This window comes from Elephantulus edwardii, unplaced genomic scaffold, assembly GCF_000299155.1.
Source record: "Elephantulus edwardii isolate Elephantulus edwardi_28Jun2011 unplaced genomic scaffold, EleEdw1.0 scaffold00111, whole genome shotgun sequence".
NCBI lineage: Eukaryota > Metazoa > Chordata > Mammalia > Macroscelidea > Macroscelididae > Elephantulus > Elephantulus edwardii.
This window is the reverse complement of record NW_006399861.1, coordinates 11,261,744-11,275,437: the sequence shown is the minus strand read 5'-3', so window position 1 is coordinate 11,275,437 and position 13,694 is coordinate 11,261,744. Positions and strand designations below refer to the sequence as shown.

At 43.8% G+C, this 13,694-nt stretch overlaps 1 protein-coding gene across 1 annotated transcript in view; it reads right to left on the bottom strand.

Moving 5' to 3' along the window:
* Positions 1-783: 783 nt before the first annotated feature.
* Positions 784-13,694, bottom strand: part of URGCP (upregulator of cell proliferation) — a 77,866-nt gene continuing 64,955 nt past the window's right edge. The window contains exon 6 of the mRNA XM_006892175.1: positions 784-3,377. Within this exon, the coding sequence (XP_006892237.1) occupies positions 784-3,377 (2,594 nt within the window). The remainder of the gene's footprint in view (positions 3,378-13,694) is intronic.

The window sequence follows — 13,694 nt, the reverse complement described above, 5'->3', positions numbered from 1 at the left end:
TTCTTTCACTCAACAAACATTTATTATGTGCCTACAATGTGCCAGGCACTGAGGATACAAAGGTAATGCACAGCTCTTGCCCTCAAGGAGCTCACAGTCTAAGGGGTGGGACAGACGTGTAAACAGATCAATTACAATACTCTGTTGAATGTCATCATAGAGGTATAAACAAAGTGCTGTGGGGCTGGTAAGCAAAGGGAGCAAGCAACTCTTTCTGGGAGCAGGGAGAGCATTGGGAAAGGCTTCCCCATGCCTGGCATGCTACAGTGACACACACCCATTGGGGTGGATCATGCTGCTCAAATGTCTCTGGTGCTTGCAGAGCCACGCACAATCTACATGGTGCCCCAGTCCTGGTTTGAGTGCTCAGGACAATGACACTCACCCCTCTCTCCTGGGTGTCCTCAACTGCCAAGGTCTAGGGAGAATGAGGAAGCTACTTACCAGCCAGGGCTGCAGGGAAGAGGTCAGCTGTGCAAGACACCTGCCTCAAAGGAACCATGAAGGTGCTCTGAGCCAGAGAAAGACTCCTCTTTGTGTCTCCGCTAAACCTAAGGTACTTGTCTGAGTGATTATTTCTTTTCTGAACAATGTTCAAGAGGCACCAAGCTCCTGGTCTCTGGCTTGTTGTATGTTGGGCCAGGTATGAGACACTTTCTCGACAAGCCTAGTCTGGGGCTGGGGATCCCAGTCCAGGAACACACCTCTCCAGGAAACTTACTCCTGTTCACAAAGGCCCTGCACAGCAGATGCTCTGCAGCTCAGCTTCTCTTCTCCCTGAACTCAGAGTTGCCTCACCAGCTCAATGAGCTGCTGGATATTCTTGTTTTGGCTGGACAGACCATTCCTGATGTTTTCCAGCAAGCATCTCTTCAATTCAAAAATGGCTTCACTGTATCCCAAGCTAACAGGAGCCATAGGGGGTACCCCATGCCACAGGCCAGGAATGTGCCAGATGTGCTGTTTCTCAAGGTCACCAAAGGCCACGTTGGCCAGTGCTCGAACACTGTCCCCTTGCATCTCCCCACAGGCCACAGTCAGGCCCCCATCACTTAGTGACTCTAGGTACTGTCTCCCATCTCTCAACTGGGTGCTAGGCACAGACGTGCCATGAACATTCTGGTATACAAACTGGTAGCTAGGGGTGTGCCCTGTGGTCTCAAGCCTCAGGAATGCATGCAGAAGAGCCAAGGGGACATGCCTTGTTTCTGCTAAGCTTACTACAGTGACGTTGCTCAGCCCCATTATCAAAGTGGCCAAGGAGGCCTCTAGCTCAAACCTCTCCCCTGCTGTGGTCAAGGCCCCACCAATCCACCCTCCTGAGTCTATCACTAGGATGTGGTCGCAGCCCAGGTCCTGGCTAAAACCCTCGGCCACCTCCACAAGCTGCATGAAGGCCCCTCGATGGCTGCTGCCCTTCCCAGTGGCAAACCGCAGTCCAAACATGGTATTGAGCAGCGTGGACTTGCCTGTGCCTGGTACCCCAAGCGCTGACAGAACTACCAGACGTGACCTTCTTTCAAGCCGCGTGTGTAGCTCTCTTAGCAGCCCAGTGACCCAGCGCAAGGGGACACTCAGGCTGCCCCCATCAACAAGCTCCAGTGGGAGCCCCCGGAGCAGCAGTTCCAAGGCCAAACCTGGGAAGTGGGCAAACCTCCTCTGGCATGCCGGCAGCTTCCCTGCCTCCACCAGACAACTTTCAGCTTCATAGAACTGCCCCATTTCCCGTAGGAAGTGCTCCACCCCCAGAGGATCAGGCCAGAGTGGCTCTGTGGCATCCAGCGTCCCATAGTATTTGGCCCTCAGGCTGAAGAGGGTCTCTGGAGGAGGCCTCAGCCTCTGCTGGGCCAACCTAGCCAGGCCAAACTCCATCCACCTCAGGAAGTACTGCTTCTCACATGGCGAGGGACTGCTGATACCCCTAACAAACTCCTGCAGTCCCCAGGTGGGATCAAGGCTGTTCTGCTGCCCCCGGAGCTCCAGCAACCTTCCCCTCAGTTCAGACCAGCACTTCTCCGAAGGGTCTCCAGCCCACTGGAGCCGGCAGAGCTCCTTCTCAACCTGGGCTACCTTCCTCCAGGGCTCTCCTTGTAGTCGCAGCTCCTCCTGTTTGTAGGCCTCTGGATCTCTGATTTTTCGAGTGATTTTCTCCATGCGCTCTTTGGCCTTCTGACACTCTTCACAGTCCTCATCCACTCGGAGGCCCAGCTTGCGGGCTGCATTTGCCATGTCCTCCACGGACACTCTCCGGCAGGGGGACCGCATCACACAGCGCACAATAGACTGCAGCTTCCTCACAAAGCTCTCACTGTCTGTGCTGCTGACCTTCACAAGAACATGCGAGTAGTCGATTTTTAGCACAGGAATCAATTTATTCAGGAATCTAAGGTTTGTGTTTCGCTTCCCTCGGTAAGGACTCAGGATAAAATAGTATTTTGTGTTTGATTCTTTCATAGAAAATAGCAGTTTGTACTCTTTTTTACTGATATTATCAGTCAGTATAAACACAGCTGAAGAGATATCTGTCAATAACTTAAACTGCAGCCAATGAGACCCAATATCCCCTCTCAGATTTATGAAAGCTACAGGTTCTGGGAAAATGTCCAAGTCCTCCCTGCCACTAGGGAAAAACCAAGAAATTTCAACAAGCCCATCTGCAATTTCCCGAGAACTGGCACCCAAGTTCAGGTCTCGATGCCAGAAGCAATCTTGTGGCTTGTGGCTGGGGCTGAGGATGGCATTGAGAAGCTGCGATTTAGAGTTGCTGCTAACATCCATACGTACAAATGCAAAGGTGGGCATCCTGGAAAGAATGACGCTATCTTCTCTGAAGCTCCCTGGGCTCCTCAGAGGCTGAGACCACCATGTCCTCACCAGGCCCCTTAGGGCCCATAGCAGAAACATGTGGTAGTGATTTTCTGAGTCAGGCAACACAAGTGGGAGTGCAAACTGGCAGAGGAACATTTTTAAAATGATGTCCTGTTGCAAGAAGCTGTCTGAGGAAAGCAAAAGGGCACAGAGGAGGTCCAGGGGGTTCACTGGCGTGTCTGGGGTGGGCAGCTCAGAGAAGGAGTAGATGTCAGCAGCCGCCTCATCGGTTGAGCCCCAGTAGAGGACCTCCTCCTCCATCTGGCCCTCTTTCTCCTCAAGCCGCACATCCTGCAGTGCATCCAGCACCATGGTGGTGTTTCTGGCCTCAGCATTGAGGGCCTGCAGCTTTCTTAGAAAATTCCAAGGCAAGTCTTTGGGTACCTGAGGAGCCCAGTTCTTCATGCTGTCAGAACTGATCTGTAGAGAATCCTGAAGGCTGAGTTTCTGGATTTGGTACATCTCTAGTCCCAGAAGGGACAGCATTTCTTGAAGCCGGCTTCTTTCTACTGTGGAAAGAAGTGAATATATAAATGCCCACTCTGCATCCCAATGGCAGGAGGTCAGAACGAGCTAAAGAAGTGGAGTACAACACCAGGGAGGAGTCCCCAGGCCTTAGTTTTAGAGGCGGGGAGAGGACAGAGGTTATATGAGGTCAAAGAGACAGTCACAGCTGGCTTACCAAACTAGATTAGGACTCTAGACCCTGACCCTAGAGGTAAAACAGGTTTAACTCAAGTAGAGTCCAACCACAGATACTACAACATCAAAAGCAAAAAAGACAAAGGCACATTAAAGAAATGACCAAAATGTCATGTAAAAATCTGGGTTTCTGGTTCTCCTGAAAAACAGAAAAATTTAACAACAGCATGCACAAATCTAACTGGCTGGAGTGAGCAGCAACTTTCCTGGAGACGGCACGCAGCCTCACCTCTCAAGGCCTTCAGACTCTCCCTCCTGGATTTTCTTGGACTAGCTCCTTGGTCCTAGTCCCATGCTATGGGGCTCAGAAGGGGCTCCCTCAAACTACCAAAGGGAATTCCTGATTCATTATTTTCTAGTTAATATTACATTTTATTTGCAAATAACTTGGAGGACTGTTAAACATGGAAAGGGAGACATTATTAGGCAAGATGCCAACTTTCTGGTTAGCAGCCATGCAAGTACTTAACCACTATACTACCTGAGCTTGTTATTACCAGCCCTGGAGTATCAGTAACCATAACTTTTAAAAAAATGTTTTGCAAATATGACACCAATAACGTAACTTTAAATTCTTACTGTATTAAAAAATTTTATGCAGACTATTAATAAATCAATACTATTTGTACAAATCTTCCAATAGCATACAGTGCAAGATAAAACCTTAGAACAATATATAAAGTGCTGAGAATAGTAATCCTACTTTCAAAGGTATAAAACCACCATTTCATTTCCTACCCATTCCTGGTTCTTTACCAATTTCCACACTGTAAATATTGTCACTGATTCTCACTCATGGAATGCTAATTACAACAGAACAGAACCCTGCCTGATCCTGTTCATCTCACAATCTCTGTGGCACTATAATAGCCACTGCTGCAGTTAATCCATCTCCTTGAGGGTCTTCCTCTTGTTCACTGTCTCTTTATACTTGATGTACTTCTCCAGGATTTGGTTCCTCCTGTAACAAACCCAAAATAGGTAAGACACATTTTCACATCCTTATCTCCAAAAAACATCCTGGCTGCTTATCTTCCAAGATACATTTGTCCTTTGGGCAGTCCATGAATATCCAACATCCTTGACCAACACCACAATTCGAAGTTATCAAAATCATTCCTTATTAATTTTCCAACTTGCACATGTATATGATGTAATTAAAAATACCACAGCTTAAGTCAGGCACACCTTAGTCTAAACTGACACCTTGCTCTTTAGCACTTTAGGGTCCTCACCAGTCAATATGCTTGAATCAAACATTGATTTCTTGACTACTGCTCCCATGGTTGACTATGGGTCCAGAAAAATAGAAGATCCTTGATAAACTCAATCTTCTGTATGCATCATGGCATTTACTACGGTCTGGCTATGACAATTCTTGCTTTATGTGGAAGTGTAATCTATACTGAAGGCGATAGTCTTTTATCTGCATCAGTTAGTGCTTCCAGTCTTCATTTTCAGGAGGTTGAATCATCTGTGTATCACAGGTTGTCAGTGAGGTGTGATCCTCCAATCCTCACATATACCTTTCTTAACTTCACCTTTTTCTGTTCAAACAACTGTTCATGGTCTGTGTACAGGTTCTGTGTGAGCATAATTTAAGTATTCTGCGTTTTCCACTCCAATATTATCCATAATTTGTAATGATCCACACAGCTGAATGCCTTTGCACTAAAGAAAGGTAAGTAACTTTCTGGTAGTTTCTGCTTTCATCCAAGATCCTCCTGACTTCAGCAGGGATGGCCTATAGTCCATGTTCTCTTCTGAATCCAGCTTGACCTTCTGGCCATTCTCAGTTGATGCACAGCTTCACCTATTTAATTGTCATAGCAAAATATTTTTCATTGGAATGGGTACAAACATGGGTCTCTTATAGTTAGATGGCCAGGTACTGTCTGAAATCTCCTGGCATAGAGTGGCCACCTCATATATATGTGGCACTTTTTTTGCCATTGCCTACAATGCAGCTTGCAGTTATTTATTTCAGTACACTTGTCTCTTGAACTACTTCCTGAAATGGATGAACATTAACCAATTATTTTGGATACAGTGACTCTGTGAAACTTTCCAATTTTTTGTTATTGGTTGTTGCTTCCTTGGCAAAATACTGAAAGTGTAATTCAATATTTTACCATGAGAAACATTTACTATTGTAAACTGAGGATTGATTTTTTTTTCCTTTAGTACTTTCAGCTTGACAAATGCTGAAACTTTTTCGCTTTGTAACTCCAAGTATTTGCACAGTTCTTTATATTTTGTCTTTTTGAGCTACTCTTAGAAATGTTCAGTTAACTTCTCTTAAAATAGCAATGCTTCCATTCACTTTGGCTTCTCTATGTTCATCACTTCTTCCTTTCATGTTACCTTATTTCTTTTCTGAAATATATTTTGGTTTCTTTCTGCTATCTCATCTTTGGCTTTTTACTTCCTTATGTCCCTGATGCCATACCACAACTTGTCTTGTGTCACTAATGTTCAATGCATCAAATCTATTCTTTAGATGGCTTCTAAATTTAGGTGTGACATGCACAGATCATGTACTTGTTTTCATTTTCTTCAGTTTCAACTTGAATTTGCATATGAGCAACTGAGGGTCTGTATCAGTCAGCCTTTGGCCTTGTACTGAGTGATAATGATGCACTCTCCATCATTTCTTTTCATTAATATAGTCAGTTTGAGTCTATATTCATCTGGTGAGGTCCACAATTTTAGTTGTTCATGCTACTTTTAAAAAAGTATTTTCACTTTTGGTGTTTGCAAAGTGTGAATGACCCTGGCCAGACACGATCATTGAACTTCGTTTTACCAGCCTCTTTGGCTCATCCCCCAAAAGCTTTGATCTAAAAAAAAAAATAATAAAATAATAAATTAAAAAAAATTTACAAAGAGTAAATTGTTGGCAGTGTGGGCTTACAATTGGGAAGGGCATATGCCCAGGATGCATCCTACCTCCCTACCTTTTCAACCTGTATGCAGAACAGATTATCCGGAAGGCAGAACTCTATGAGGAGAAATGTGGAGTCAAGATTGGTGGGCAATCTATCAACAATCTGTGTTATGCAGATGACACAACCCTGCTTGCTGAAACTGAAGAGGACCTGAAGCACCTGCTGCAGAGTGTCAAGGACTGCAGCCTCTAATATGGACTGAGGATCGAAGACAAAGATTCTCACCACTGGACCAATTGGCAGCATCAGGATGGATGGTGAAGAGATTGAGATTGTACAAAGCTTTAGTTTGCTTGGCTCCACAGTCAACAGTCTTGGCATCAGCAGCCCAGAAATTAAAAGGCGCATTGCCATGGGAGAGTCTGCTGTTAGGGACCTCTCCAAAGTACTGGAGAGCAATGGTGTCTCTCTGGAGACTAAGGTGCATCTGATACAGGCCATGGTCTTCACAATCACTTGTTATGCATCAGAGAGTTGGAAAATGACCAGGGAGGATAGAAGGAGAATTGATGCTTTTGAGCTGTGGTGCTGGAGAAGAGTATTGAGAATACCATGAACTGCTAGGAAAACAAACAGATTTGTCCTGGAAAGGGTTAAACCGGATGGCTCCTTGGAGGCAAGGATTCTGAGGCTCCGTCTAACATACTTTGGACATGTTGTGAGGAGAGACCGGTCCTTAGAGAGTGACATCATGCTTGGGAAGGTGGAGGGACAGCGCAGGAGAGGAAGGCCCTCTATGAGGTGGATTGATTCAGTGACTGGGATAATTGGGATGGGAGTGTCAGAGACAGTGTGATTGGCACAGGACAGAGCAGAGTTTGGGGCTGTTGTACATAGCGTCGCTATGAGTCGCAAGTGACTCGATGGCACATAACAACAACAACAAAGTGTTGGTGGTGCAAAATTTTATTACGTGATCATTGGCATATTTCTTTCACAAAGGCCCTGTTTCAATTACTGGTCTTTCTTTATTCCCAACTTTCACTTTCCAGTCAGTAATGATTATCAATGCATTATGACTGCATGTTTGACCAATTTTCAGACTACAGAAGCTGGTAGAAATCCTGTTTTTTAATCTTTGGTTTTAGTAGGTGGTTATTGAAGAGTAATGATGTTAGTTTGAGGATTAAGGTACACCTGATTAAGTCTATGGTCATTTCAGTCACTTGCTATGCAGTTGAGAGCTGGAAAATAAACAAGGATGACAGAAGAATAATTAATGCCTTTGAACCACAGTGTTGGAAAGAGTACTGAATATCCCATGGTTGCCAAAAAAATGAACACATATGTCTTGGAGAAGGTACAGCCTGAGTGTTCCTTGGAGGCAAAGATGATTAAGCTTCATCTTACAATCTTTGGACATGTTAGCAGAAGAGGCCCCTTGGAGAAGGGCAGGATGTTTGGGAAGGTGGAGGGACAGCAAAAAAGAGGAAGACTCTCAATCAGGTGGATTGCAGCAATGGGATCTTTCAGCTCGGATCCATCTGTCCGAGATTGTTAGGATGGCACAGGATAGGACAGGGTTCAGATCTGTCATTCACAGAGTCACTATGAGTGGTACTCCACTTGACGGCACCCGACAGTAACATTTTAAAAATATTCATATTAGCTATTCTTCCCCTTTTTTGTCTATGGATATTATCCTGTTACCAACAGCACTTACTTCTTTTTAACCATGAATGAGACCTTCTTCACTGTCATTCCTAGCATAGTGAACAATATATGTGATTGTTCAAGCTCATTTCCAGTCACTAAAGTCTACCACTGATTTTAACATATCTACCTGAAGTGCTTGCTGTGGAAGGTCAGAGACTGCAGGCTTCAGTATGGATAGAGAGAGACTCAATATCAAGAAAACAAAGACTCTCATCACTACACCGACTGCCAGCAGCATCATAATGGATGGGGAAGAGATTGTTCAGTTTTGGTTTGCTTGGCTCCACAGTCAACACTCTTGGCACCAGCAGCCAGGAAATTAAAAGATGTATTGTGATGGGAAAGTCTGCGGTTAGAGACCTCTCTAAAGTACTGAAGTGCAATGATGTCAGTCTGGAGACTAAGGTGCATCTGATACATGCCATGGTCTTTGCAGTCATTTGCTATGCAGCAGAGAGCTGGACAGTGACTAGGGATGATAGAAGGACAATTGATGCCTTTGAGCTGTGGTGTTGGAGAAGAATATTGAATGGACTGCAAAGAAAACGAACAGGTTTGTCCTGAAAAGGGTGAAGCCAAGCTATTCCTTGGAGTCAAGAATTCTGAAGCTTTGTCCAACATACTTTGGACATGTTGCAAGGCGGGACCAGACCCTGGAGAGGGACGTCATGCTTGGGAGGGTGGAGGGACAGCACAGGAAAGGAAGACCCTTGATGAGATGGATTGTTTCAGTGACTGGGGTAATGGAGTAGGTGTGTCAGAGATAGTGAGATTAGCATAGGATATTAGTGCTGTTGTACATAGGGTTGCTATGAGTTGCAGGCAACTCGACGGCACATAACAACAACTACCATATTTTTAAAATTTCCAGTTCCACAAGTCAAATGTGGTGCATTCCACATTCTAGTTGTTAATGGAGATTTGATGGTATCTTCATAATCTTGAGTCATGCCACATCAACAGATGAAGGTGTCCAGCTGCAACATTAAGGCTGACGCTACTTTGAGATGGAGCTTTGGAGGCATTGTAGAACGTTGCACTGCTAACCCAAAGGTGGTGTCTCTCTGGCAATTTGAATGCAGCAGTGGCTCCAAAGGAGAAAGATGTCTTCTGCAATTTATGTTGTTGTTGTTGTTATGTGCCGTCAAGTCGCTTGCGACTCATAGCAACCCTATGTACAACAGCCCTAAACCCTGCTCTGTCCTGTGCCAATCGCACCATCTCCAATACACCCATCCCCATTACCCCAGTCACTGAATCAATCCACCTCATAGGGGGCCTTCCCCTTCTGCCCCGTCCCTCCACCCTACCAAGCATGATGTCCCTTTCCAAGGACCTGTCCCCTCCTTGCAACATGTCCAAAGTATGGTAGACCGAGCCTTAGAATCCTTGCCTTCAAGGAGCAGCCCGGTTTGACCCTTTCCAGGATGAATCTGTTTGTTTTCGTAGCAGTCAATGGCACCCTCAATACTTTTCTCCAGCACCACAACTCAAAGGCATCAATTCTCCTTCTATCCTCCTTAGTCATGGTCCAACTCGCTGACGCATAACAGGTGATAGCAATTTATAGCCTCTGAAAACCCTCTGGAGGGTTTGAGTCAGTTTTAATTTGACAGCTGTATGTGTGAATTTGAGGAGGCAGTTCCTCTCTAGTCACATTTTAGGGGCCTGAGTGGCTTCGGTTCTAGAACCATTTTCAGACAATGTTCTGCTGCTATTCATAATGTTTTCTCTGGTCAATTATTTCAGAAGTAGGCCACTAATCTTGCTTCCCAGTCTGTCTTATTCTGGGAGTTCTGGTGAAACCTGAGTGATCATGCTTTTGGTAAAGGATCCAAAATCACAGCAGCATGAAAGTCATCACAGTACACCACACAGACAGACAGGTGAGTGGTGTGCATGCACTTGTCAGGTGCCATCAAGGTGATCTCTGATACACCCAAGCTCATTGTTACAGTCACTGTCCCAATCTACTTGGCTGAGGATCTTCCTCTCTTTCTCTGACCCTTCTTCTCTTTCCCAGAACAATGTCCTTTTCCAAGGACTGGCCTCTCCTGACAACATACTCAATGTATGTGAGACCAACTTTCACCATCCTTGCCTCAGGAGCATCCTGGTTACACTTCCTCCAAAACAGACTTGTTTATTCTTTTGGCAGTCCGTGGGATAATGAATATTTTTCTCTGACACCATAATCAAAAGCATCAATTCTTTTTTTTCCATTTCATTTTATATTGGTTTGCATATAAAATATACATTGTGCTTCACACATTCCTTCACTCACATTGTATATCCTACAGTCATTCCCATACCTTGTGTTTTATACAATCACCCTTGATCTATGTCCGCCATCACCCTCATCTTTTCAGCTCCCCACTGGATCTTTCCTAATTCCTTCTTCACCCTCCTCTGCCCACCAAACTCTGCAACCCTGTGTTTTCCCTCAGGCCCTGGCTCTCTCCCCTGCCCCCCTTGGACTTTGATCCACATCTTACTAGTTATCCCTCTAATTTTACAATAATGGCCCTATGTAGTATTTGTCCTTCTGAGACTTACTTAGTTCACTTAGCATAACACTCTCCAGTTTTTCACAAGTTATATAGTTGTGTGTTGTTGTTGTTTTTAATTGGTGCCCCTGAGTGCTGCATAGTATTCCATTGTGTGAATGTACCACAAGTTCTCTATACATTTGTTTGTTATTGGGCATTTGGGCAGTTTCCGTGTTCTTCAGATAGTGACTAACACTTCTGTTGAACACCAGTGTACAAATCTCCATTTGTGTCTCAATTCTAATTTCCTTGAGGCATATTCATAGCAGTGGATGAGTCACATGGAATTTCTATGTTCAGCTTTGTGAGTAAATCCAAACTGCAAAGGCAACAATTCTTTTGATTTCATCATTCACTGTCCAACTTTCAGATGCATAGGAGCAACTGAAAAGACCATGGAACTTAAATCATTGCATTTTAGCACTTTGGAGAAGTGCATGACAGCAGATTTTCCCAATGCAACATGTCTTTTAATTTCTTGGCTGCTATTAACATGGGTGCTGATTGTGGATACAAGTAAAATGAAACCCATGAGAACTTTAATCTTTCTTCCATCTCTCATGAGGTTGCCTATCAGTTCAGTGATGATGATTGTTTTCTTGAAGTTGAGATGTAAGGCATATTGAAGGCTGTAGTCTTTGGCCTTCTGCAGCAAATGTTTCTAGTCTTCTTCATTTTCTGCAAAGGTTGTGTCATCCCCATAAGGAAGGTTGTTGATGAGTCTTCCTCCAATCCTGATGCCACATTTTTCTTCATACGGTCCAGCTTCTTGAATAATCTGTTCAGCAAGAGATTGAAGAGATATGGAGAAAGCATACATTGCTGATGCACTACTTTTTTGATTTTAAACCATGCAGTTTCCCCTTGCTTTGTTCGGACAACAGCTCCTTGGTCGAGATTTCACATTAGCATGATTAACTGTTCTGGGATTTCCATTCTTCTCAGTGCTAATCATAATTTGTTTTGATCCACACAATCAAATGACTTTTCATAATCAATAAAATACAAGTAAACATCTTTGAGGTATTCTCTGCTTTCACCCAAGATCCATCTGACACCAATAGTGAAATATCTTGTACATGCACAGTCTCTTAAATCCAGCTTGAATTTCTGGCCGTTCCCTGTTGATATATTAAGTATTCCTAGTAATTTTTTTGTAATCTTCAGCAAGATTTTACTTGCATGTGATATTAATGATATTGTTCAGTAATTACCATCTGTTGGATTGCCTTTTCGGGGAATAAGAAGATATGGATCGCTTCCAGTCAATTGGCCAGACTTCTGTCATCCATATCTGTTAGCTGAGATCACTGAGCTCATGGAGGGCTGTTATCTGTTTGCTGAGAAATTTGAACTGGTTCATCAATTCCTGTGATCTTATCTTTTACCAATGCCTTCCATGCACTTTGAACTTCCTCCTTTACTATGATATGATACCTTTATTGATCATATTCTACTTCCTGAAATGGTTCAGTGTCAACCATTTCTTTTCTGTACAATGACTAACTTCCTTCCATCTTCTTTTGGTGCTTCTTGTGTCATTCAGTATCTTCCCCCATACAATCCTGTAGTACAGGAAGCTCTGGTAGCCTTGTGGCAAGAAGCTGTGCTGCAATCCTGAAGACACAAAGTTCAAATCCATCAGCAGCTCCATGGGAGAAGGATGGACAATCTCCTCCCTTACAATTAACTTCCAGCTATAGGTTGGTTCTAACTCAGTGGTACACAACAAGAACTGTAGTACTGCAACTCAAGGTTTAAGTTTGTTGTTCTGTTCTTTCATATTAAGAAATGTCAAATGTGTTCTTCCCTTTTGAGTTTCTATCTCCAGCTCTTTGTACATTTTTCTATAATATTTTGCTTTGTTTTCTTAAGTTGCCTTTTGAAATTTTCTGTTTAGCTCTCTTACTTCAGGATTTTTTCCCCTTTGTTGTGGCTTCTTTTTGTTTCAGTGCAAGTTTGAGAGTCTCGTCTGGCACGCATATTGGTCTTTTCTTTCAGTTCTTTGTAATCAAGTATTAATTTTTTCATGGATGATACCCTTGATACTATCCCACAATGTGCCTGGTCTTTGATCACCAAATATGTTGAGATGGTTTTAAAATTTGGTTGGGATTCACTCAAAGTTGTATTTTGGTTCAAAAGGATTTTTACTTTTCTTCACTTTCAATTTGACCCTGTACAAGGGTATTTGATAGTCTGTTGCACAGTCAGTCCGTGGCCTTATTTCAGCTGCTCATAATGAGCTTCTTTATTGCCTCTTCCACAGATGTAGTCAGTCTTTTGGGTGAAGTCCATGTATATAATCTCCATTTATGGCTTTTAGTTTGTTTGGTATGTAACTTATTTTTTCCCCATAAAATATTCAAAGGTTAGGTCAGTGGGAAATGACTTCATTTTCTTCCCACAATCCTGCTTTCTAATATGAAATGACATTGTGATTCATTTCATTATGTTGTTGTCATTATGTGCCATCAAGTTGCTTGCAACTCATGGCGACGCTATGTACAACAGTTCTGAACCCTACTCTATCCTGAGCCAACCTCATCATCTCTGACACTCCTACCCCCATTACCCCAGTCATTGAGTCAATCCATCTCATCGATGTCTTCCTCTCTTTGTCTGTCCCTCCTACCTCCCAAGCACGATGTCCCCCTCGAAGAACTAGTTCATCCTTGTAACATGCCCAGAGTATGTCAGATGAAGCTACAGCATCCCTGTCTCCAAGGAGCAGCCTGGTCTCATCCTCTCTAGGACAGACTTATTTGTTTTCTTAGCAGTGCATGGTATTTTCAATACTCTTCTCCAGCACCACAGCTCAAAGACATCAATTCTGCTTCCATCATCCCTAGTCATTGTCCAGCTTTCTGATTCATAGCAAGTAATTGTTGCAAAGACCATGGCCTGGGGTGGGAGCTCTGGTAGCCTAATGGCAGGAAGCTGTGCTGCAACTTGAAGGCAGGAGGTTCAG